This window comes from Mesocricetus auratus, unplaced genomic scaffold (genome assembly GCF_017639785.1).
Source record: "Mesocricetus auratus isolate SY011 unplaced genomic scaffold, BCM_Maur_2.0 Super-Scaffold_100009, whole genome shotgun sequence".
In the NCBI taxonomy this organism is placed as follows: domain Eukaryota; kingdom Metazoa; phylum Chordata; class Mammalia; order Rodentia; family Cricetidae; genus Mesocricetus; species Mesocricetus auratus.
In genome coordinates, this window is record NW_024429193.1 from 55,693,901 (window position 1) to 55,720,588 (window position 26,688).

General features: G+C 45.6%; 1 protein-coding gene and 2 long non-coding RNA genes across 7 annotated transcripts in view; 2 read left to right on the forward strand and 1 right to left on the reverse strand.

Moving 5' to 3' along the window:
* The window catches only part of LOC121142377, a 71,488-nt gene extending 58,488 nt beyond the window's left edge, over positions 1-13,000 (forward strand). For 4 of the 5 annotated variants that reach the window (XR_005879386.1, XR_005879384.1, XR_005879388.1 and 1 more), the window contains 2 exons: positions 11,792-11,891; positions 12,637-13,000. This is a non-coding gene — a long non-coding RNA (uncharacterized LOC121142377). Of the gene's footprint in view, positions 1-11,791; positions 11,983-12,636 lie in introns of all 5 variants that reach the window. The other variant, XR_005879385.1, reaches the window with a different exon arrangement.
* The window catches only part of Vtcn1 (V-set domain containing T cell activation inhibitor 1), a 63,278-nt gene extending 38,708 nt beyond the window's left edge, over positions 1-24,570 (reverse strand). The window contains exon 1 of the mRNA XM_021230996.2: positions 24,474-24,570. Coding sequence (XP_021086655.1) covers positions 24,474-24,505 — 32 coding nt within the window. The 5' untranslated portion in view covers positions 24,506-24,570. The remainder of the gene's footprint in view (positions 1-24,473) is intronic.
* Positions 23,675-25,825, forward strand: LOC121142378. The gene is made up of 3 exons (XR_005879389.1): positions 23,675-23,810; positions 25,085-25,193; positions 25,410-25,825. It is a non-coding gene; the product is annotated as an uncharacterized LOC121142378 (long non-coding RNA).
* Positions 25,826-26,688: the final 863 nt, after the last annotated feature.

Here is a 26,688-nt window from a genome sequence, read left to right on the forward strand (position 1 = left end):
TTTTTCTTAATTAGTGATGGATTGGGGGTAACCCTGCTCATTATAGGTTGGGCCACTCCTGGGCAGGTTGTCCTAGGTCCTATAAGAAAGCAGGTTGAGCAAGCCAGTAAGCAGCACTCCTCCATGGCCTCTGCACCAGCTCCTGCTTCGAGGTTCCTGCCCTGTTTGATTTCTTGTCCTGACTTTGGTGATGGACAGAGATGTGGAAGTGAGGTGAATAAACCTTTCCTCCCCAAGTTGCTTCGGTCATGGTGTTTCATCACAGCCATAGTAACTCTGATTAAGACACTTTGTGTCTGACAGGAGGCTAAGGTCTGCAGTAAGAACTAGGACAGTTGGGCCTAAGTGGTGGAGGGGGAGGATGAAAGGAGAAAGGAATCATTCAGAGACCCTGAGAGGCAGGCTCTACCAGGGCCAGAGAACCGGCCTTTGAAACGTGGCCTCCAAATTTCCCTTAGTCTAGAAGCCAATTAACTTTGCCTCTCACAACCCACAGGCAGGATAGAAATGAGTTAGCCACGGTAGTTTTACATTTGTGATGCTTCTTAGCTTCTTTCCCTCTTTAGACATCTTACTCGAAACAATGACAAAACGATACGTTCATCTTTCAGTACAACAGTTCTGGCAGACATTGAGCCTGAGACACTCTGGGAGCAGACCAGGGCTTCAGGAGAAAAGAAGCTGGAATGTCTGGACTGTGGGTCCTTTTCTGTCCAGGCAATCCCCCAATGGCACATGAAAGTCAGTCCCAGCCTTCTGCCAGACGTTTTTCAGACTTCTGTCAAAATCGAAATCTAGTTGGGTTGGGAATACCCACACCAGGGCCAAAGCGGCATCGCCTGCATGGAATTTGACTTCATGGCTCTGGACAGTGGTCCCCAGTTAAAGGCACTGCCTAGCTCCCTAATTGAAAAGAGTAGGGCTTTGAGGTGTAAGTCATCAAGAAAGGCATGGTCTGGACTTGGTTCTGTTTTGATTTCTAGGCTGTGTCAATGAAGGGACAAAAAGGTAGCTGAAATGAGAAAAAGCTTGTTAAACATGGCCGCATAGCCACCCAGCCTGAGCACTCAGTGTGTGACATTGTGCCAGCTGGGATGGTGACGGACACAGCTCTAGGACTCCCGGGCCCAGCAGTAATTTCAACCAATGCCTTCACTGTAGGTCACGGTTTCCTTCTTCCCAGGCTCATTGCTATTCAGGGAACAAGCATGCTCTCAGGCTTTTTCAGAGTTTCCTTTGCTATTTCGAAATGCTACATTTTATGCTGGAATTGGAGATGAAGAATGTGAAATGGATTATTTATTATAAAGCATTGTGGGGAGTGGCAATTGGGGAGAAAGCTGTGGGAAATGAGGACAGAGATTGGCCAAGGCCTCTCCTCGTCACAGATGTCCTTCATACATTCACCAATGCTTACGAAGTTGAGAGCCGCATAGTGGGGCATGTCTGAACTATCTGGAGCCAAATGGGCCTGTCTTAGTATTCCTTAGAGCAGACTCAGAGAAGTTTACTGTTTTCACATTTACCTGCTAGGATTTTGGGGCTACTTCTCAAACTCTTACAAAGGACCCTTAGGAGCTGGGGAGATGCAGTAGTTAAAGTGTGTGGTGCTGTTGCACAGGACCCAAGTTTGGTTCCCATCATCCATGCTGGGCAGCTCACGGCCTCCTGAAATCCCAGTTCCAGGGGATCTGATGCCCTTTTCTAGATTCCACATGTACCAGCAGGCACAAGTGCATGCAACCACACACAGACACATGCAGATACTAATAATTAAACTAATCTTCCTTTAAAGAGTTTTCTAGTCACTTCAGCCAGTTACAGAGTATAGCTGCCACTGTGTAATTTGACTGTTTTTTGTTTTGTTTTGTCTTCAGGCATTAGCAACCCTTGCTCTCAGTAGCACCCCAAAGCTAAGCCCCAGCCTCCTTTCTCTTTTGCGTGCTCCCTCCCTCTAAGCAATTTCCCAGAGAAGCTGGTGGTAGCATCTCTGTGTTCGTGCACAAGTTCCCAGTAGACTTCTCTAGATGGACATTATCACACTGCTAAAGTGATTTGTTTCTACATTGGAGTCTCCTCTAATCTTGGGGATTTTTTTTCAGGAAGCAAGAACTGTATCTTTTTACTTTTGTGCAATAGGTGTTAAATTTAAAATTTGAACCAGAGTTCCAACATACAATAGATGCTGCATGCCAGAGAGGCGCTGGCTCATTGCACAGAGCTTAAAAGGGAATCTTTGACTCACTTCCATAATTCTCAGCTACATCCCTCAGACAAAGAATATAAAAAGGGCTCAGGGCAAGAAGAGATTAGTGAACATATTTTTTTGGAGAATCTTTTTGTTTTGTTTCTTCCTGTGCTAAAAGTACTCCCTTTTCTCTCCCAAACATACAAATATGTGCTGTGAAGAGCTCGTTATGCATTTCCTGATGGACAAGCTGGGAGAAAGCAAGAATGAGAGTCTAACCTATGCTTTATAAAACTAATGTCATCTAGAATAAATGACAGAGGGGACACAGACAGAGGCAGACAGACAGACAGAGACACAGGACAGAGACAGCTGGAGGGAAGGGAGCCCCCCCCCGTGAAGTCAATGTTGTCTTATGAAGCAAGGCACATGGGTTTCCCTGGCAGCTCGGACATCCTAGAACTGTGCAGCCTGCTCACCAATAGGCCACCTGGGGAAGGGGGCTGAATAGGTGAGTCATGCTGAGGTGGACATTTAAGGAATCAGGGGCTGAGGTGACAGCAGGCAACTAAGAAGACAAATTTTCGTAAGTGACCTGACTCACCTAGATATCTGAAAATGTGGAACTGAGCTGACATTCCACTACTGGATCAAAGTATGTCCATGAGGTAGCTAAGCGCAATGACACTCTACCCTCTTATTTCAGGTGATGTCTCTTCACAAAAAGGGCAAGAAATACAAAAGAAAAGTGGAAAGAGAAAAAATCCACCTTGAACAGGACTTGCCTGCATTTAAAGTCAGCTTTTGTGCTAGAACTATATAGCTCAATGGTAGACGCTAGTCTAGCATATGTGTAGGCCATGAGTTTGCACTCTACTACTGTCCCTTCTTAAAGAGATCTTTTTCTATATCTACATTACTTATCTTATTGTAGCCACATAAACTCCAGATGTCTGTGATCTAGATGTCAAAAGAGCATTAAGCACCAAGTTTGGCAGCCTATGCTTGTGATCCCAGCACTTTGAAAGCTAAGGTAGAGTTACAAGTTTAAGGTCAGTCTAGGAGACAAAAGCATTTCAGGCCAGGCACTTACTTAAGAAGACCCCACCTCAAAAACAAAGTAACAAGAATAAATATCAACACAGCGGAAATCTTTACATGAAGCCAGTGAACAGCTAGAAAAATACTAAAAGGCGTTATATGGGCAAAGCATAGCATACCTTCCTTTAAATAATTCTTCTTTCTCAACCTCTATCTCTACAACCTTTTTCCTCCTGAAGACCCCTCCCCGCTCCGCAACTCCCTGAAGACTCTTTCTGGTCTTTTCTTTGGTAGCATAACCCTGCTGTCTCTTTTCTGTTCTATCCCTTACAGTCTATTTAGACTTCTCAGTGTGGCTTTCTCCCTTGGGCTCATCACTTGGGAGTCAGCAGAACGAAGAGGCTGTGGGTATCTGTTTTCTACTGTCACCCCAAACCTGGCTAAGGGAGCATCAGACGTTAGGGAAGCCAATGCTTCTGATGTCCTGCAAGTTTTGCCACACTGTAGTAGCTTTTATTCTTTGTTTGATAATAAAGAAATGAGAAGAAATAGCTGTCTTTGGTTTTGTTCCCAATTGAAGTATTTACTAGGATGTTTTATCTCATTAGTCACTGATACCCAGGTGAATGAGGAATACCGTGCTAAGAGCATGGAAAAGAGGTAAACTAGAAAAAGGAGACTGAGGAATTGATATCAGCAAGGTGGTAGAATGGGGAGGTCCTCGTATTCTCCAACAGCAACACTAACTTGGCAGCCATTGTGAACAACAATGCCTGTTGTGGAATATTTGCTTATGCAAAGATGTTTTGTATTTGTTTATGTTGCAGAATATTTGCTTAATTATGTAAAGGTGTGGTGCATTTGTTTAGTTATGTAAAGATGTGTTGCAGTTTTACCTTGTCTGTCTAAGGCACCTGATTGGTCTAATAAAAAGCTAAATAGCCAATAGTGAGGGAGGAGGTATAAGTGGACAGGGAGAGTAAGCAGGAGGAAGAATTTAGGCTCAAGGAAAAAAGAAATGGAGATGACAGGGAGACAGTTGGGGCCAGCTAGACAGACATGGAGAAAACAGGAAAGTAGGAAATATTTAAAAGCCCTGAGGCAAAATGTAGATGAATATAAACAGGCTAAATTAATTTAAAAGAGCTAGTGGGACAAGCCTAAACTCAGGCTGAGCATTCATGATTAATAATAAATCTCCATGTCTTTATTGTGAGCTGGTTGGTGGCCCAAAGAAAATTCCAACTACCAATACCTCTACAGGCATTTTGACCTAAGTAGGAGAGCAAAAGACTGTAACTATCAGGGTGAAGGCTGGTCCCACTACAGTCCAGAAACACCCACCTCATGCATGCAAAATGAACTTGAAGGAGGTTTGCATTTTAATGTGAAACCTGAAAGCATAAAATGACTAGGAAACAATACAGAGGGAAAATATCCCAGATGTTTTGATGATGATTATTAAGCATATGATGCTAAAAGCAAAACTAAACAAATGGGACTACCTCAGACTAAAGAAAATTCCTATATCATGAAGGAAGTAATAAAATAAAGGGAAAACCCACAGAAAGGAAGAAGTATTTGCTAAGTACATATCTGATAAGGGTCAATGTCCAAAACACATAAGGCACCTAAGCAAGTCAGTAGCAAGCCCCAAATAACCTGTTTTTGATAGGCAAAGATGCCAAATGATCAATCAACAGGTGTGCAGAAGGGTGTCCAACCACTAACCCTCAAGGAAGGACTACCTCACCTTATCCCCTGCCTCTTGTAGCATATGCTGGCCCTGACTCATTTCTCTTGCCTTAGACTCCCGAATACTGGAAGTGTAGGTATGCGTCACCACGCTGGACTGAAATACAAATCTAGACCCCAGTGAGCTAGTTCGTCCACTTGTTAGGAAAGCCTTTATCAGACAGACAAGGGGTAAGAAGCACTAGCGAGGGTATGACAAAATGGGACCCCTGTCCATTGTTGATGGCAATGTACATTGGCTGCTACAGCCATTGCAGGAAACTGCATAGAAAGTCCCCCCAAATCACCAGTGCAACTACCCATCAACCACATATCTGAGCATAAACCCAGAGGAAACAACAGTACCTTGAGAAGGCACCTGTATACCCACGCCCTTTGTGATGCAGTTTAGAAGAGCGCCCACACAGAAACACTGAGTGTTCATCAGCAGTTAAATGCATGAAGACGTTGGGGGAACAAATACACTATAGAGTATTATTCAATATTAAGAAGAAGGAAAGCCTACCGTTTGTGACAAAAATGAACCTGGAAGACTTTGTCCTAGGTGAAATAATATAGGCACAGGAAGACGAGCAATATGAGCTCAGCTATGTGTGAAATCTTTAAAGCAGAGAGGCAGTGGGGACTGCCAGGGGCTGGCGGTAGGTGAATGGGGAGGTATTGGCCATAGGGTATCAGCTTTTGCATGTGAAGTGGATGAATTCTAGGGACCTAATACACAGTGATAACTAATGACAACAGGCATTCAAAACCTGATGAGAGAATAGATCGTGTTTTCATCACACACACACACACACACACACCATACAGATACACACATGAACACACAGACATGCACACACACATTCACACACACATGCACACACACATACATATACATATTCCCATGTCTACACAGACTTACACACATACAAAATACTAACTGGAGTGAAAGACGTACTCATTAACTCTACATAATGTCATTTCACAGTGAATATCAAATAATTGCACGTATCTTAAATTCAGGCTCTGTCCTCATCATTTATACCTCAACAGAGCTTTCCTGCAGAGGGGAGGAGGGGAAGAAGGCTAAGAAGCAATCAGGAAGATCTCTAATGTTGCAAAATGTGGGAACATCAGATGTAAAATGTGTTTCATTTTTCACAATGGTTCCCTCTCCATTCTACACACCTGGCCTGTAAGTTACTCCAGTTTTGACATCTCAGACTGGATCGAAGGCATCACCCCCGGGCCATTAGAGCAGATTGTCAGGTCAGCAGTTTGCACTCGATAGAATTTTCACAGCAAGAGCCCCTACCCAAGCAAATGTGTGCTTTAAATTACATGGGAGTTGTTTCCCCCCTTAAATGAGCATGCATGTTCTCTCCAACAGCACACGTGTGCTGTTGCCAGCTGCCCTAGGCAGCGATGAGACATCAGCCTTGTCCCTGAGCCCGGGTGTGCAGCTCCAGACACTCTGGGATTCCGACAAGCTGAGCCCTTCATAGTGTGACACCTTTGGGGAGTCATGAAAGCCACCATTTTGCAATTCTGTTTGTCACAAGTGTTTTTGCCTTCAGGGTAGAAAACCATGAAGCTAACGGATAGTCCACACGTGTTAAATGTAGGTCTCATCCTCTCTGCCTTGGGAAATGAATGCTTTTCTTCAAAGGGTTTATTAAGGTAAGTGGAGCCTGGGGGTGCAGCTCACAGGAGGGACACCTGGCTTGCTTAGCTAGGTGTGGCAGCACAGGGAAAAAGAGTAAGTGACATTTATTGGTATCAGGTAGTAATGTGTTTGTTACACCTGTAAGAGTGGAAGGATTCGCTCATCTACTCACTGGTAAACACAAGAAAGCATAGCCAGCTTTTGTTTTGTTTTGCTTTTGGTCAAAGATTTAAGTCTTATCCTGCATTTTAGGAGAACTCTCGGAGGAAAGCTCATTTGGTTCTTCAAAAGCTGCCTGGTCTTGGCAACTTTGACTAGCAGAGTAACCTTTCTCATACTGATTACTCTCCACCAACGCTGTAGTGGCTGTAGCGTTTCCCTCCTGAAGCACTTTATGGAAAGGCTGCAGATTGAGACGTCTGGGGTTTGGACTCCAAGGGGCTGATGGAAAGCACTTTTGCTACCCCCGGGAACCTGCCTGAGGTGACTGCCTCCTGAGAGTCATCTGACAAGCCCCTGGCTTCCCAGATGCCCTGAACAATCTCACTGACAATAAAACCACACTTTTTTTAAAGTAAGAAAAGAACACAACCTTTGGCGGCCCATAGACCCGGATTCTGCTGTACTTCCTTTGTGTCTGCTGTGATCATGGATGACATGAAATTGCTGACGCGGGGAGAAAGTGGTCAGGAAAGACAGTCAGCTGATCAGTCCTGCCGTGGCTCTCAACAGTATCTTCCCTTCTCCCATTAGCAAATTATTCCAAAAATGATTTGATTTTCTGTCATCTAATCACCCTTCCTAGTGTCCTCCTTTGCTTTCTCCTGTCTCTGTAAGTTTAACCCACTTAGGTGGAAAATGAGGATGGTAGAACCCACCTTACCTTGTCGAGAAGATCACACCTGGCTTGGGGTGACCTGCCTGACTGATTACTCTACCTCACAGGCATTTCCTTTTGCCTGGCTGTTCTTCCCACTTCTCCTTGCTTGGCAATCCACACTCTAAACAGAAGCTATCTCCTCTAAACAGTCTGTACCAGCTAAACCACACTGTACCAGCATCATAACCAAGATGATTCTAAGGCTTTCTGACATCTGACAGCAGTCTGTGGTGGCAACTAGTATAGTTTACGGTAACTGTGTATCTGTCTCCTTTTCCTAGTCTGTTCCTAAATATTGAGGCCTTATTCTCCATCATGATTACTTCCCTAGGATCTGTGGTGCCAGGTACAATAGTAAATGTTCAATGAATGTTTGTTAAATAAATAATATATGTAAAACTCCTAGGAGCAGTTCAACAAACGTTTGTCATATCAATAATGTATGCGGTGCTCTGAGAAGAATGATAGCGCACAGGAGAAGCTTAATATTAAGGGTTGTGATTGTGGGGTGACGGGACATCAAAAGGCCACCTCCAGAGGTGACCTGAACAATTGACCACAAGATTCAAAATGTCATGCTGCATCTCTGATGTGACTGAAAATCAAATCTATGATAAACAAACAGCGGGCATTTGGGAAACTATTGTTGTCCAGATTTCTGCTTATTTTAAAGTTCAAGGTTGAGGGGTCTTGGTGTCTTTTCTAAGTTCTTTTTTCTCCAAAGGACAGCACATAGATATGCCTTGTCATGCAAGAGAGCTATGTGTAGCCATCAGCACTATTGCTATGGTCATCTTTTGTACTTCCCAGTGCTACCCCCTTATCCCCCATCCACCATCCTACATGCCTCTGTCTCAAGTTACTTGACTTTACATCTCTCTGGCATAGGATATAAGCCATCAGCTCTCAATCTCATGCTCCCAGGAAGCTGTCAGAACAGATGCCCCGGTCAATGCTTTGCACACTGTCGAGCTCTCTCAGGGAAAGCCTGCACATAGTGAGGGCCGCTTGCTGTCTTTCTGACACATGAAAATATGAGGCCTGGAGAAACTGACCAGAATGGGATTACACACAATACTCTTGGAAAGGGATGTCCAATGAGAAATGGCAGTGTCTTTGTCTCCCTCTTCCACTGCTCTTAGAGCACTTCATGCACACTGCTAAGATGATTTGACGTCTACATTTCCAGGACAAATGAGATGTGAGGATCTGAAATATGGCATGGCATGGTCAAGTTTCTCCAGTGTTTGCTTTTGGGGGAACCTAAGTTAAAAGCTTTATTTCTACTTCATGAGAAATCAAAAGGGCTTGTTTCTTTGTTAACTTTAAAAATCATATTTACTTGTGTATGCATGTGTGCACACACACACACACAGGCAGTGGTCAGAGGACAACTTATGGAAATTAGTTCTCTCTTTCCACTATGTGGGTCCTGGGCATTGAACCTGGGTCATCAGGCCTGGGCAGCATGTGTCTTTATCCATTTGTGCCATCTCACTGAGCCCAGAAAGGCTTTTATTCTGGTAGCTGACTATTTACAGCAGCGCTCGTGAAAGTCAGAGAATGTCAGTCATAGGCACACACTCTCTGGGTAGTGCCACCCTCTGTGAGGGCACAAAATGCTTAGGCCCCTATTTCATGTCATTTAACCTCACCAAGCTATAGTTAGCTACTATTAAATTAATTCTGTGTTCTCATAGGGTAACATCTACCTTCTACCTGCTTCCCCAGAGGACCGCTGTTATTCCTAAATGTATCTGACAAACACTCAAAATGCACAGCTACTGTAGAGGGTGGGTCACACTGATGAGCATTGGGTAGCACGAGAACCAGACAGTGATGTTAAAGGCCCTCTCAGGGGAAGGAATTCCAGACAGTGGGAGAGTGAAATGAAGACAGAAGGGAGGGAGAGTAGGAAGGAAGGAGAATCTCTAGAGGTCTTGATTTAGTTCTGGCCAGCTGCTGTCACTGTACTCTGAAGCCACCTCTGTCCAACACTTTCATTCCATGGCTTGCACATTTTACTCCAGGAGCTGTCAAAACCCAAACTCACATTCTGGCTGTGTGCATGTTTGCAGTGTCCACACAAGCAGCGGTAGCCAGTCCTGAATGCCCTTCCTGCATCTAGACTGAATAATTCAGCTTGAGACTTCAGGCAAATTGGATGAACACCCATAAACTAGGGGGATAACTACTTCCTGTAGAAAGGAACTAATTAGCAATTATAATAACAAGAGAGAGCAGTCCAAATAACAACCATGTTTATCTAGTAAATCATTTGAGGTGAGCCACCGACAGACGCCACCTGAAGATTCTCCTGGTTTAATGAGGAAAGAAAGCCACAGGTTTGCCACACGCAGCAAACAGAGCTAAGCAACAAAGACTTGCTAGAGGAGGGGATATCCGAAAAGAGTTATGGCTTTGGGTATGAAATGTGTGGAGACTCCTGAGAGGGAAGTACCAACCTCCGTGGCCTCCTGGGCACGCGCTCAGCCAGCACCTGTGTCCTTTGGATGTCAGACTAGACCCTTGATTCTGCCCTGGGATTTCCACACTAATATGCTTTTTATTTTTCTAATGAGTGTTAGGTTGAAGACTTTCTGGCTGCTCCTTCCTCTCAGCCAGAAATCAAGCCACACCCCTCTACAGCTGTCTCCAGAGAGCTGAAAAGCAATGGGTGCTGTGACCCTGCAGCTCTCACTGAACTGGATCATCTCCTTCTGTTTCTCTGCTGCAAGCAAAGCCTGCCTGCCTCCATACTGCTCAGAGCCAAGATGGCCTGGAGTTATAGCTAGATTTTTCGTTGTTGTTGAGACAGGGTCTCTCTATGTAGTCCTGGTTGTCTTGGAGCTCACTATAGAAACCAGGATGGCCTGGAACTCATGGAGACATTTTTGCTTCTGCCTTCCCAGTGCTAGGACTTAAGGTTTGCCCTACCATGCCCAGCCATAGCTAGACTTTTACCAGTCCCTTCCTAACTTCTAGTATGTAGATGGGGGTCACATGGTATGGAACTTGCCCTGCTGAAAGCCTATAAGAGCAAGCAACCCTTCTGATTCCTTATAAATGAAAGGGCCGACTCTCCTTTCCAGGGAGTGGCTCAGAGCTCCAATTCTTCTAATCTCAGGGACACCAAGGGGCATTGAAAGCACTTTCTCTTGAGGATCCTGTCATACTACCTGTCATGGCTATCTCTGTTAATGAAGCTCTTCCTGAGATCTGAAGACCTGCTCCCTCTCCAGGCCAGGATGCTGTAACTTTGCTGATAAAACTCGTATGTAGGGTCAACATACCTCAGCTTCCTTCTATACCTCCAAGACTTGCATATGTAACAATGGTGACTATTCTTCCTGTGCCCCAGTAACTCTAGTATACTTTTAAAGGATTGTATTTTCATAACATTAGGCTCATAATAATGGTTTCTTTACCTCTGGTAGAACTCTCCAAGCCTTTAGCACTAATATTCATAAAGAATGCCACAGAGGCATTTGTGCTAGATTCAACCAACTGAATTTATGGCTGTACTGGTAAAAAACAGTTGAGAAGTTAGGTATGGAGGCACACACCTGTAATTCTAGCACCTGAGAGGCTGGTGCAGGAAGGATTGCAAGTTCAAGGGTGGGCTGAGCTACACAGCAAGCCATGTCTCAAAACAACAACCGAAACTCAAACAAGAACTCCTAGCCCTCGGCAGTTTCACATGGCCAATCCTAATGCCTCAGAATTTCCAAACTGGTTTGACTACAGCACTCTTCTGGAGAAAGCCTAGAAGTCACCTTGGGAAGTGCTGTCTTGGGAACTATGTACAAACACTACCCAGAACCCAAGTCGTGCATGTTGCAGAGACCCACATGATGCTCACATTCAGCTAGACACCGGGTTGAGTAGAATTGAAAGATTTGTTTTTTGGTTTTTCAAGACAAGGTTTCCCTGTATTGTTTTGGAGGCTGTCCTGGAACTTGCTTTGTAGACCAGGCTGGTCTCGAACTCACAGAGATCAGCCTGCCTCTGCCTCCCGAGTGCTGGAATTAAAGGTGTGCACCACCAACACCTGGCTGAATTGAAAGATTTCTTAAAGGCAGAAGGGGGAATCCCACCAAGCCTCGAGACCAAGTTTCCAGGAAGAGCAGTGTCATGGTTTGAATCTAAGTGTCCTCTGCAGGGTCATGTGTTTGAACATGTGGTCCACAGTTGGTTTTCTGTTTGGGGAGGCTGTGAGGCCTGGCTAGTGACTCACTGGGGAAGACCTTTAAAAATTCTCTTCTTCTTTTCCTTCAAGGTGTGAACATGCTACACTCTAAGTTCCCACCGCCATGAACCAAGCTGTGCCAGACATCATGCCTTCCATGCCATGATGGAACTATGAGCCAAAAATAAAGGTCTTCTTTAAGTTGCTTCCATCAAGAGTTTTGTCAGAGTGATGTCAAAAGTAGCTAATACAAGTGACCTAATACAGCATTTTCTAATAGGGTAGGAATGCAAAGATGTATTACTATATAGGGTATGGACTGCTGCAGCGTTAAGCGACAATTCTTTAATTGTACCACTGCTTCCAAGTTTAGTTTTAATAATGCAAATATTCATAAGAAAAGTAGACTATTAAAGGGTTCCACAGTATTAACAACTGTTTAAATTATTTGTAGTTGGCTTTAAAAGAGAAGAAACAAAAAGGAAAATAGTCCCAATAATTAATCCATGATAGCTTCAGGTTTTTTTCTTTTCAACATTTCCTTAAATGTTACAATTGTATCTCACAGTGAAGCAAAATCACACATTACATGGGATGGTAAAACACAGGTGCTATAAAGAGGGAAATGGGAAAAATGGGGGAGCACTTTAGATGGGGAGGAAGGAGGAGGGTAATACAAACAGAGAGGGAGGAAGGAGAGATAAATAACACTAAGGATATTTTTAAGGCCATAGAGAAACATTATTTTATAAGCTTACTAAACACACACACACACACACACACACACACACACACACACACACGGTAACAATACTACAATACTCCAACATCATAGGCTAACAAAAACCCGAGTGCTAGGCATGGGAAACTTCGCCTTGATTCTTGGTCATGGGGAAAAAGTATACTCAGTTTTCATTGCCCTTGATGCCTTTCAGAAAAGAATGTGAGATTATGTTGCTGAAGATGCCACATGTTTTGGACACAGAACTTGGAGGAATCAAGCTGGAACTAACCTGGAAGTCTCCTCCCTGAGGATTAGGTCTCATAGCATTGGAAGGTACTATGCAAGCTACCAAAGGAGAAAGTCCTACCCAGACAGAAAGCCTATGAACTACAACAGTGGCCCACCCAAGTAAGATATCTCCAATGGTGCAATCATGACACCGTTATCTTTGGGGTAGCCAACAGCTATCTAAATAGACTTATGGCCCACTCAATAGGAAGGAATTCATGTGTGATACTGCAAACCTAACCAACCACCAATAGCTATAAGTCATAGATCCTAGAAAAGAACCTGTTACTTCCATTAGATATAATTTCTGACTGTATTCTAAATATTTATCCTTATACCCACAGATAAACTGTGTGTGTGTGTGTGTGTGTGTGTGTGTGTATGTGTGTGTGTAGTGGAGACTTCTTCAGAGATCCACAACTGGTCAAAATACTGAGGATACATTATTCACCCAGTGTTTGAGTCCATGCAGACTATCCTCTGACAATCCCAATGCACCTGTTTCCATCTTTCCAAGAGGGAGAGAAATGTCAAAGAGAAGGCCATGTTAAGACCTCCCAGTCTCCTTACTGATCTGGGCAAAGTTGAAAATCTCTGATGGTTAATTTGCCCATGAGATTGGGTTAAGAATACCAATGGTGTTAACAAAGCACACGTTTGGAAATATTTATGAGTGTGTTTGCAGAGAGGATTAGCTGAAAGGGGTAAGACCAGCTTTAATGTGGATGGCATCATCCCATAGGCTGGGGTCTTAGACTAAATTAAAAAGGAGAAGGCTGGATGAGTACCAGCGCTCTTCTCTCCCTACTCACTGGTGTGCTGAGATGTGAGCAAGCCCTGGTATGTGTCCCTGCAGTCATGGAGCTACCTGCCATCATGCCTTCCTGACTGTGTTGATTAACCTAATCGATTACCCACAGCTAAAGAAGTCAATAATTCTAGAGAAGAGCCTACGACCTCCATTTCCCTAAATCATTCAACATAATATCTAACTGCAGTCTAAATACCTATCCTTATACCCACAGATAAGTGCAGCTCTCACGGCACTGGACTCTGTTCCCAGAAGCCATGAGCCACAATTACTCCTTCCTCCATTAAGCTGTTTCTGGTCAAATATCAGGACACAAAGAAAAGTCACTAGGAAAAGACCTAAAGGCAAAGTGTTACCCTTTGAGCAGCTTCCTTCTCTCCTTACCCAGAAGAAACCCACCCACAGAGATTCCAAAACCTACGGGCATGCCCAGGACAATGGCTTGTGTGTACGCATTTAAGCTGTGTGTGCACATGTTTGTGTAGGATTGTGCACACACGTTCATGCTAGTATGCAAGGCTGAATTGGTGTTGGGTGTCTTCCTCTATTGTCTTCCACCTGGCTCTTTGAGGCTGAGTCTCTCACAGAACCTGGAGCTCGCAGCTTGGACAAGATCGGCTATAGGGATCACCCTCAGTGCTAGGATTACAGGTGTGCACAGCGTTGCTTAGCTTTTTATGTGGGTGTCGTGTATCTGAGCTCAGGTCCTTGTGCCTGCACAGCACACACTTTTCTGTCAGTTTCCTCCTCAGCTGCCAAATATCCTTTCTAACATCTGTAAGTCTTTTCTTTGAAACAGTCACACTCTTTACATATGATGATTAGCTGTCTCAGCAAGGCCTCAAACACTGAATCTTAATGCTTCAAAATACCGTACATTTATAAGGGGAAGTGACAGCAGAGAGCCTTAGGGACATAAATGCACGGTTCCAGCGAGCACTCAGAATGGTTTTGTGGTTCATTTGGCATCTGGCTGGCATTCGTAAAGCTGTTGCCATGGGAAGTGTCTTCTTATTCTTACTTAGGACACTTCTGCAGCAGTTGTAGGATGCTGGTGAATGAACTTGCCACTGTGCATAGGAGTTCCTCTGACCATGCCTTCAGGCAAAGCCTGGCCTGCAGGACAGCCTCAATACAGTTATCTCCACAGGGCTCTTCAGAAAGGCCCAGCTAACTGAAGAAGACCCTTTTTCCTCAGGCCTCAGTGGGAATTTCTCTGCATAAAAGTTGTTCTGGAGGCCAGACTTCCCTCTCTCCAGCCTGTTCCACTCCCAGATCCTAGGTCCCCTGCTCTAGGCCAGCAGTGACTGGCAAGCCCATCTCCCGTATTCCTTGCACACTGTCCTTGTGAGGGGGCTGACTTGGTAAGCACCAGGCAGAGCGCCTCTGCAGCAGAGCCCCACAGAGCTGGCTCCAAGGTGAAGGTGTCTGTGGCAGCAAGGGGGCGGGGCTTTTGCTAAATTTCCACAGGCTTACATTAAAGATATTAGATGAAGGACGCCTGGCCTAAAGCCGATAGGAGGACAGCAAGGCTTTCCCATCGACTGTGGCTTCTCTTTAACTGAAAAGACAGTCATCCAGACATGTTCTGTCTTCAAAGAAAAGAAGAAGGAGGAGATGGGAAATGGATTCTCTGAAAAAGTAGAAGCTAAAATCAAAGCCAGCTTACTGCTTGGAGTGATTCCTCATCCAACTCTCCCTCCACAGGGCTTTCCATCAGGACCTGTCTGGAAATGTCCCAAACTTTAAGGGCATTTGACTGTGGCTGGTCTGGTGTCTACAGGATGCTCCTTCCCACACCACATAGTGCTTACTTTAAAAGAATATTTTTCTGGTTTTTTTTGAGACAGTGTTCAGGCTGTTATTAAACTCGTGGTAAACCCCTGCTTTGGCCTCTCCAATACTGATTACAGGCATAAGCCACCATGCCTAGCCCCGACTCCTATTTACCTACCCCACGCCACCCACACACACTCTCTAGTACTTTATGAAGGGTTTGTCAGCCACTGTAAAGAGTGATGGTCCCTGTGCTGTTACATTCTGCTCCTGGAGCCTGAAGCCTTTTGACAAAGAAAAGAATCTGTCATCAAACACAGGACAGGAATGATGTGCTGGTCCTTGTGCCAGAGGCAAGTTCCCTGGCTACAGAATGTTAACTGCTGTCATAGCTGTAGAGAGGCAGAGACTGACTCCAAGATCAGGGTCCTATGCCATGGGGAAGAAGGAAGGGGCAGGAAATGAGACTGTGCTGTCATGGAAACCAAAGAAGGAGTGTTTCCAGGAGGTCACAGGGCATCTGTATTGAGAACTGTTGTAAAGGCAAGCAAGAGAATAAAGGGGAAGCAAGTACTGGACGAGACAATGGGAGGTGATGACAGGCACTGATGGATGCAATATCTTGGTCCGGAGTGGATGGAAAATCCAACTGGGGCATCACACTGAACAGGTAGAGGGCAGTGAGGGTTTGGTAAGTGCTTTATCAAGCTCAATTTGCATAATTCCCACACAATCCTAAGTATTGGCTCTGAGATGGCTCCAAGATCAAGAGCCCAGGCACAAAGAGGACAGGAAGCTCACCCAAGGCCACATAGCAAGAAAGTAGTTTTCCTAGGAATGGATAGGCAGGCCAGCTCCACTCTGTTCAGAACCCCTGGACACCAATCAGATCAATCCTGGTTGAACTGCCTTGCAATAAGTTTGCTGAGGAGAGAAAGAGCAAGAAGGGATGGGCAGCCAGAGCCATTATGAGGCTGAAAGACGACAGTTTTTGTCTTTAAGATGGAAAATCCTGATGCCTGGTCTGTGTGCTGATTGGGGAACAGACGTGCAGGGAAGATGGATAGTGATGAGAGGGAAGTGTGTGTGAGCTGGGAGATGAGACAGATGGGAGCATGTGGGAATGACCTTTGATAGTGCCAGGCAAGTCTGCACCCAGATGTCCAGTCTGAGGTCACAGAAAGGGCATGCGCGAATGTGGCAGCTGGGATCGAAGAGGTAAAGGAACGCCATTTTCTCAGTGAAGGATGAAGTCAGACGATCATCTGAGACCAAGGTGATGAGAAGGCATGGGCTTGTCAAAGGACTGCACAGAGACAAGAGATGAGATGGGTGGAATGACCATTCTGGGAGCAGGAATGAGAAGAAAACACAACAAGGACCAGGGCATCTAGATAAAAGGCGCCATTCGATGCCCCCAGATATTACTGACACTGTTTCTCAAGTCTTCTTTGGTTTTTATTCCATGATATTTTCATTCTAAATCTACAGAAAAAGAAGGAAACTTTTCTCCTGTTACTGTCATGCTGGGACTAGCAGAAATGTGGTGGGAACAGTGCCATCATAAATCTTGAAGTCTGCTAGGCTTAGGATTTCAAAAGGTAAACAGAAGGGCAAATAGAACACAGGCTTCTTACCTGTGGAAACCCATGCATTTGCCTTCATTTTTTACCAAGGCCCATCCATTGCTCTTTTAAACCTTTGTTAAAGAGGAATGAGGCATAACACTGATCTCAGTGAAGTTTATGTCCATCTGAATTAAACCTCTGCCCTTTTGCTGGGGCATCACAGGCTCGAGTGGAACTGTTTATGCATGACTCTGTGGATTTCAGAGGCACCCAGAGGAACTATTGAGTGGGGATCACTCTGCCCACTCCAGTTCTGTAGACCTGGAGGGACTGAGAATGTGTTTGTCCAACAGCTCCAGGGTGCTGCTGCTTGGGCCACACTTGGAATATTGCGGTGACTGTCAAAATATTGGTGGTTTCAAGTCCACCCAGTTCAACATCTCTATGTTTCACAGAGCAAGGACTAAAAAGAAGGCATCTCTGATCTAGTGAAATCTAGAACATTCTAGACGCCGCTTCTTGGTTCTTCTTGGGATGGTCCTGACCCTCCCTCCATTCAAGTCATGGTTTTTCTCCATTCAGTAAGAGCAGGGACCCACTGAGTGCCAATTCTACAAGATGTAGAAGTCTGTCTGTTATCAGTTAGCTCTCATATCAACCCTAAAGGCTAAGAAGCTATTGACACCCAATTTACTGATGAGGAATAAGGACAAAGAGATTAAATAGCTTACTTAGGTCACACAGCAAGGAAATGGAGAGATGGACTGGTCCAGCTAACTCTATTTTTCCATACATCAGGAGTAACATGAATGAAACTTTGGATGCTCAGATACAAAGAAAGCTGACAGTTGAGTGAAACAGTCTTCTTAGGGTAGCACAGCTTTTATCTAAGGCCACTAGCATTATGGGACCTTGACAATGTCCTTTTCTGTGATTCTTTAACTGCACGACCTTGCTTTATTTTGCTGTTGTTTGAGGGGTTATAGAGATACAAAGTCCAAGTTCTGAGTGTGTGCTTCTTTTTGCTATGTTTACCATCTGGGGTGGTTTGAATGTAATTGACCTCCATAATCTCACAGGAAGGGACACTATTAGGAGGTGGAGCTGTGTTAGAGTGGGTATGGCCTTGTTGGAGGAAGTGTGTCACTGTGGGGACAGGATTTGAGGTTTCTTATGCTCAGGATACTACCCAGTATCTCAATCTGCTTCCTGTTGCCTGAAAGATGTAGACTCTCAGCTACTTCTCCAGCACCATGTCTGCCTGCATGCTGCCATGCTCCCATGATGACGATAACAGACTAAACCACTGAACTGTAAGTGAGCCACCCCAATTAAATGTTTTCTTTATAAGAGTTGCAGTGGTCATGGTGTCTCTTCAAAGCGACAGAAACCATAGGACATCATCTATAGAGCAACTATTGGAACAATGCAGACCTGATTCTGGGGCTTTAGTCTAGCTCCCTATCAGCCAGCCAGGAGTCTTCTGCCGTGGCAGTCACTGGTCACTGAGGAAGTGAGGTTTTGCCAGCACTGAGTTGGGTTCTGCTTTAGTGGCAGGAGATGAAGCAAGTTGGTTAGAAGGAGAACTATCTCAGTAGAGAGCATAAGCTAGGAACGTGTGGGTTCCCAGCATGGGCTTACAGAGAGGCAGTAATTGTGACTCAGTATTTGCAGCTATGCAATGGAGACAATTAGGATAGTGAGGCAGTTAAACTAAGTGACCATTACCGAATGCGTGGTCATTGGTCCATGGCTCCATCTGTGTTCTGGTGGGTGTTGCTTTGGTTGTGGGAGCCTGTATAAGAAAGTTATGGATGGGACAGAGTACAAGATGTTCTTCTCACAAGGCAACCTTCTTTTTAAAAAGTTATATAAACTACAATTAGTGTATACATTTAAAAACAAGAATTTAAAAAAATGCTTTGACATGTCTACATTACTTATGTGGAAAAGACAAAGACCCAGGAAAAATATTCTCGGTTCTTTTCACATGACCAAAGATAATAAGACATATAAAACCAGGTGTATTCCCTCACTGTACTTGTCTTTGCTTAAGCTAGCTATAAACATCACCTCATGTTCTGCTTGCTTTAATAACAAAAAGAATTTGCACTACTTGAGCTCAAACACCTAGACTCCCCTGCTTGTCCCCATACATCACATCTTTGGAATATCTTTCGAGCCTTGGAGATCTAGCCTTCCTGGTTGCAGGGTGGGTTGACACTTATTATCAACGCTGTATCATCAGAAGGTGTAGATGCTGAGCTGTGCACACAGTGGGGCCTCTCAGACTCACCTGGAAGCCCCTCACCACAGGATCTGGCTGCTCAGTGGTGATGCAGACATGTTTTTCTCAAATCTCATTCTCAAATGGGTCTCCTAGTCATAGACAGGTGTGAAAGATAGGACCAACTTGACTTTCCTTTTTCTTCAAAAAACAAAAACAAAAAAAACACCTCTGTGTTGTTAAAATGGACTGTCTTGGGGAGTGGAGAGATGGCTCAGTGGATAAGAGCACTTGCTATGAAAACAAAAGAACCTGAGTTCAAACCTCCAGCACATCCACGTGAAAGCAAGGCATTGCCAGGTGCAACCCAAGAATTGGGGGACAGAACCAGGCAGATCTCCCAGGAGCTCCCTGGCCAGCTAGCCTAACAGGAAAAAATGAGCCTTGGGCTCAGTAAGAGACTGTCCTATTCTCCATAGAAGGATACTCTCTCAGCCTGGATACATGGGGGAAGGTCTACACCCTACCCCAAATGATGTGATAGACTTTGATGCTCCCCATGGAAGGCCTCACTCTCCCTGGGGAACAGAAGGGTGATGGGATGAGGGATTGGTGGGGGGCAGGGGAGGATGGGAGGGAAGAGGGAACTGGGATTAGTATGTAAAATAAGATTGTTTCTAATTTAAATTAAAAAAAAGGAGAGTGTCCTAGTTTGCTGTCTATTGCTGTGAAACACATCTTGACCAGAAGCAACTTGGCAGACTGTAGTGGGATTAACACTGCGGCTTACGGTCTGCCTTAAGGGGAGTGGGGCAGGAACCTGGAGCCAAGCACTGAAGCAGAACTGCGGAGGAACACTGCTTGCTGACTTGCTCCTTGTGGCTCTCAGCTCGCTTTCTTATACCATAGTGAGCTGGGACCTCGCACATAATCATTAATCAAGAAGATGTCCCATAGACTTGCTTAGAGGCAATGTAATAAAGGCAATCCCATGACTGAGATTCCCTCTTCCTGAATGACTCCAGTATGTGTCAAGTTGACAAACAAATACCCCACTTCTAACCATGGATAACCAATGATATCATTTTTCAGCCTTTTGGCTAAGATCAAGTGTAAAAACTAGGATCAAAAGTAATAGAGGAAAATACCCAATGTTCTTTGGTCTCTGAATGCTCATGTGTGTGCATTTGGGTGTATACACACACACACACACACACATACTCTCTCTCTCTCTCTCTCTCTCTCTCTCTCTCTCTCTCTCTCTCTCTCTCTCGGATCTTTAAAAATCCTCAATGCCATCTACAAGATCTGTTTCAAGGACAAAAAAGCCAACAGCCACAGAGGTGAAGATAGGTTTTTATAGCTAGCCAACCATGTAATGGGCATTATAGAAGAACTTGCATAGAATGAATATAGTAATGGATGATATCTATAGAACACTAGGATGTGTCAGGTACATAATTATTACACAACCCGAGTAGTTGCTTACTGCTATCAGCCTTGTTTTACAGGTAGGGAAACTGACACTTATAGAGGATAAGCATTCACAATTGTGCATGCTATCAACCCAGGCAGTCTACAGCCAGAGCCCAGATATGTATCTACAGGGATAACTGTTCCCCTCTCCCTGAAAAAAAAAACATCATGTCAGATCCTTAGTGAGGAGAGCAGAAGCACCAGGAATGTATATTTATAAGCAAGTCTGGCTGGGAACATAAAAGAGGCAATTAAGGTACCTAGAAAAAGCCAAAAGGGACTTCAAAGCTGAAGAGACACAGAATCTGGCTGCTGAAAAAAGCAAGCGTCACCGCAGTGGGCAGAGAAGGGGACGAGCATGTGTTCAGGCGACACACAAGTATTCATGGGAGCCTATGACCCCGGAGCCTTCAGTCTAATAGGCTCCCAGAGATAAAAGCTGGGCTCATCTTTTATTGTCTCTGTGGGGTTTGAAGTGTTAGCCTCATCAGTGCTGAGCTCTCTCACCAGGCAACCTTGTACAATGCTGCCAAGCATTTTGTCTGATTGTCTAGCTTGAATTTGCAGGGACAACGTTAGACCAGGACTCAAAGTAAAGCTCTGTGAGTAGCTTTTGCTCAAGCTTCCATCATCTGTTTTAGCCACCTTCGAGTGCTACAGAGACATCCAGCCTTCTCCTGTCAAGTAGTTTCCTTCTTTGAATGACTTCCTCAGTCCTATGATCTTCTATGATTTCAGATAGAGAGGTTTCATGGAGCCCCAGTCTCTGGTGGACAGTGAAAATCTACTCTGCTGATATTTGTGGTTTCACGGTTCTGATCTCTCTACCTCTCTGGACATCTGGTTTTTCTCCACCCACCCCTACATGTCAGTGTTCTTCGCCTCTCTGTCTCTGGCCCCTTTGTCTCCTTATAGGCTTTCCTTAGCAGACACTCCCATGTGCATTCCCTGTCTGGGAGCTCTTGACATTTAAACCCTCTCCATGATTGCTCCTAGTTTCTTCCCCATGCTTTCTGTTTTTCTTGACATCGTCATCTGATGGTCCCAGGAGAATTCTCAAACTCAATTTAAGGAACTCATCCTGTATCCCATCCTTCCCCTTCACCACACTCTGCTCCATCCGAGGCCAGGGGACTCATTCCAGGATCTGCCCTTCACCTAATCCTCTATTCTTCAACACCTTGTCATGCTTCTTGACTCTATTTCCCTTCCCCAGGCCTCTACTATCTTTTCTTCTTCCTTGTTCTTATTTGTCAGCAACTGCCTCCCATTGTCTCCAGACTTCTGCCTACCTAAGGTGAAAATTCAGATTCCTCTGAATTGAGAATTGAGAATTCTCTGCTCTAGAATCTTCGAGGGCTGATCATCACCAATAACCAATCCTTACCTCTCAGTCTGATACATAAGGCCTCGTGTGACCTGTGACCTGGTGTCACCTCCCTGCCCCACTTCTCAGCACTTCTCAGAATGCACCTTGGGATGGTATGACAAACTAGCAAGCAGTTCTCTGTGCTGGCTGAGTTTTAGTTTTCCATCTCCTTCCATGTAGAGCGTCTTTCCCACTCTTTTAAACTGGGCCCCTACTAACTTATTTTTTAAAGAAGAAACCCAGACATCTGGCTCAGGAAACCTTCCCCAAGGCATTGGGCAAGAACGGGCTCCCATTGGCACCCTGAGCCAATCATCCCATAACACAGGAACCTTGGGAATCTTACTATTATGAGACTGTACACTTGCCGGCATCTTGGTCTCCTGTGTCTCAGGGTCTCATGCAGCACCCCACAGAGAATAGATACCCTGATATATTACATTGTTCACTAGAACCTAACACCTTCAGATAAGAGAATGTAGCTTCTCCATCCTTGGACTCCAAGCAGCACTTGGCAAAAGTTTATGAGTGATGCTGGTGTCCTGGACAGTCATAATGATGAAAAAGTCTGGATCACACAGCCCCTCCTGTGCCAGGACATTCTACCCTTGGGGGCATACAACCTGAGCGAGAGGTTTGAAGGGATTAAACTCTCTGTTAAGGGAGAAATCTGTTAGCTCTTCAGAAGATGGCAGGCCCTCCCATGAGCTATGTCGTGAAACTATTATTAGCGAGAGGAACTATTAAGAATGAAGAGGATTATGGCAAAGGGAAGGAAATGGTTGGCACTGAGGGGGACACTGGGCTTCCCCCAGTGACTTGTTTTTATATCTAGAGGGAAGCACCTGATCCCACTTTCCACTGAGATGATCAGTGCCCCTTTCCCAGGCTGTCACCCTCTTGGTTTGTCTCTGTGTTTGCAAATGCAACATGTAAATGGTGAACCAGCCAACCAGGGCCAACAAGAGAAGCCTCTGTTGATCCTAATGGGCCTCTAAACCTTAGAGGGTGGAGGACCCACATTTTGAACACCCACCTCTGGCTGATCCACCAGCAAAACCAGTCAGGCCAGTTGTAATGTATTATTAGAAAGCCCACACGCCAGTCCTTGGAACAACAGGGACACTTGTTTCGTGTTTTCCATCCTGGGAACCTAAGCTTGGGTGATGGGGAGAGTGGGATCAAGCATCTCCTAGGCTTTTCAGAGTGACAGAGAGTGGGTTTAAAGCTGCCCCACCCCTTATTCATGCAGCTCCAGGGCCTGGGACAAATGGCCAGTTTCTCTGAGGTGACAATGAACCTTCACAAGGGGTAGTGAGATTCCAGATGCCACTACAAAGTGTAAGGCATAAGGAGGGAGGAGGGGTGATGTGCTCACAAAATGCTCACCCCTGGCACAGGCACTTCCTGAAGACATTCACACAGATTGGAATGTCTGGATGGAGATGACTGCTATCTGTTGCCTCTCCAGGGCAGAGACGTATCCAGCACAGGGAGGAGATGCTGCCCAGACCCCCTCTGCTGGTCCCGTGATACCCCTGTCCCCCTCTTGCTGAACACAAGTGAGGGGAAATTCTGTTTCATGGAAAATAATTTTCTAGGCTGTCTGTGGTAAGTGACGCTCACTTGGTCTTTTTATAGACTTTTCATTGTTAATCGCTTTCCTGCCAACCTTGCCCTTCTTTTCCTTTCTTTCTTTCCTTTTCTTTTTAATCTGGAAAAGACACATAAAAATTGGAGGATTGGTCCTTCAAACAACCCTAGAACCAGCATGCATGTCTTCCTGAAAAGTGTCATCAGTTGGGAGTGACATTGAATCACTGCCTATTTCAAGGAAAACAAAAGCTGCCATCTCTCTCCAATCAGAAAGGTAAATGATGTCCTGAGGGGAAAGGCAGCGAGAATATAGCGGAGGAGCCAACGGTGGCTGATGAGCTTGCTTCTTTTTACTGTATTTTGTTTTCATTTCTGAGATGTTAGGCAGCAATAAACACCAGGCTCTCCTGGGAAAGCAAGGGCCCCCACCTTCCAGCCAGGTCTGCGGTAACGGTGTTGGTGTGAGTTGCTGGGTAGCACAGAGAAATCATACCCACAGAAAAGTCAAAGCACACTTGCCTGCATCCTCCTGAGGGCTGCAGAGCGTGTCCTGTGTTAACCCCATCACCAGTGCCCGCTTGCCATCCTTTTTCTTTGCTGCTCGCTGCCTGTGGGTTTTAGCATGCCTGAACATCTCTGTGAAGTCCCCAGTGTGGTACACATGGTTTTCAGCCCACTGCTGCCCTCGCAGGGATGATAAAACCTCCCATGATAAACCACCAACCAGGGCCTTCCCTGAGAGGCTGTGCTGATGCTGAATTTGATTAACCTCTTCTTGACCCAGTGCTGGATCAGATTAGGTTGCAAGTGTGGCCCGGGCACAGCCCAGAGTTCTCAGCACCTCCCAAAGACCCCATCCCTGTTCTTAATATGGAGAGAGAGAGAGAGAGACAGAGACAGAGACAGAGACAGAGACAGAGACAGAGAGAGACATTACCTCCAGAAGATGATCTGCCCCAAGGAAGCCATGGCGAGGGAAGAGTTCCTTCCCACAGAGGGGCTGGTGAGTGGAGCTGCCTGCACTGCCCTCCTGGGTGTTGTGACTCACTAGGAGTACCTGTGCACTGGCTTTAAATAGTGCAGGCTGGGAGGAGTGTATGCAGCTGTGGAAGGCTCAGGTATGAGGAAACAGCACCATGAAGCCAAGGCCCAGGGTTGCCTTCCCAGCCCTGACCTCAGGGCTTGAATTCAGACAGGTTTTAACTTCCAACTGTATAAGGGAGAGCTAGCTAAGGGAAAGTTCATGGTTGGTCAGAGGAGTTCAGGAGGCTGCAGGTGGGATGGAAGTGCCCATTCCTGCTGGTGCTGACCCCAGAGATAGTCTGGGTCACCCTATAAAGTCTCTCCCGCATGCTTCTGGTTCAGGCTGATGCTGGTAGACTGGGTTGTGGGTTGCCCCCCACCCCCATAAAGTCATCCTCATACATCTGATTCATGCTGGGGCACCACAGAGAGGCCAGGTGAAGAGACAAAAACCCTACTATATGTTACTGAAGATCTCTGACAAGACCCAGCTACGTGAGCAAATCTCTTCTGGTTTTCTTTTAGTGAGAGGATGAGGAGATCTCTCCCCAGCCTCCCAGTCCCCCAGTCCCCCATTTCTTGTTGCTGTTCTGAGATTCCAGAGGTGGATACACTGCAGGGAAAATTGTTCAAGGTGAGTGGGTTAGCATTTTGATTTCTCACTGTAAGGCAGATCAGTTTCTCTCTCTCTCTCTCTCTCTCTCTCTCTCTCTCTCTCTCTCTCTCTCTCTGTGTGTGTGTGTGTGTGTGTGTGTGTGTGTGTGTGTGTGTGTGTCCTGCATCTGAGTTGGATTTCACACTAGCCCTGACTGACTGACTTGAAACTCACTAAGCTTTCTATGTATGCCAGGCTGCCTCAGACTTCTATCAAGCCTCCTGCCTCAGCTCCTGAGCACTGGGATTACAGCCTAGGATGCCTTCAAAGGAACAAAGCTTGCTTCCTGCACGCTGTCTCCTCTACCCTTGGAAGGCGAATGTCCTTGATGGCAAAGTGACTTTATAGGAGAGGTCCCCAGGCCTTCTGTGGTCATTCCAGATTGGACCAGGGGCTTTTGGAATCACCAAAGAGTAGGTATGAGGAGGAAGGGCAGAGTGGCAAGAGGAGGGGACTTAAGAGAGAGTATTTCACTGTGAACTGATCTTTACAGTAAAGATTTCCTGCATGGTTTCAAGGTAAACAACACTCCACCTTTCTCTAGTGCATCTTTTACAGGGTTGGTGGGCTTAGGAGACAGTTCCCGCGCCTTCCCTCTCCCTAAACTAAGCTAAGAGCAGTGATCTGGAACCTACGAAGTGTCCATGAGAGAGGTCCTTCTAGAAACTGGGAAGCTGAAGTCACAGGAGGCCGTAGTTTCCCTAGATCTATACATTGTGGCCAAGGGCACAGACCCTGCCTCCTGCTCTCCTCCAGCCACCACATGCCATCGCCCAGGGAAAGTCTAAGGAAGGCCCTGGAAGAAAGCAAGCAACCCAATAGGCAGCCCTCTGAGAGAAGTCACCAGGGACCTTCTGGAAAGAGGCCACAGACCACACAGTGAACATTACCACAACAGGGATGGAAAGGTGAAAAACATTCTGCCATTTCTGGAGAAGCGAGTTGACACCACTCCAGTTATGGCTGGGAAACTGGAACAGTAAACACAATAAAGAAGTGTGTGTGTGTGTGTGTGTGTGTGTGTGTGTGTGTGTGTGTGTGTGACAGACAGACAGACAGACAGACAGACAGACAGACAGAAGCTTTGATCCCTGTTCAGCACCTGAGGGACAGGTCACTGTCCCGCATGTCTCTGCCCAGGTCATCTTCCTTCACTCTCTCGTAAGCGATGGGCTTCTCTGTGTCTAAGTTCTCTGCCCATTCTTCACACAGCACGATGTCCCAGAGTGCCTTCAACCTCTCCTCTGCTTCAGCCGCCCTGTATCTGAATACCCCAACACCCGAATCCTCAGCTCACGCCCCTTGAGTGATGTGCTGGAGGTTCCACGTCTCCTGAGGCACACCCCACCGCCTGGATTTGGGGTCTCCTCCATCTTTACAGTCTTCCTCTGCAGAGCTCTGTCACAGGCAGCTCACAGCCACCTGTGACTTCAGTTCCAAAGACCTCTTATGTCTGTGGGTTCATGCACACACG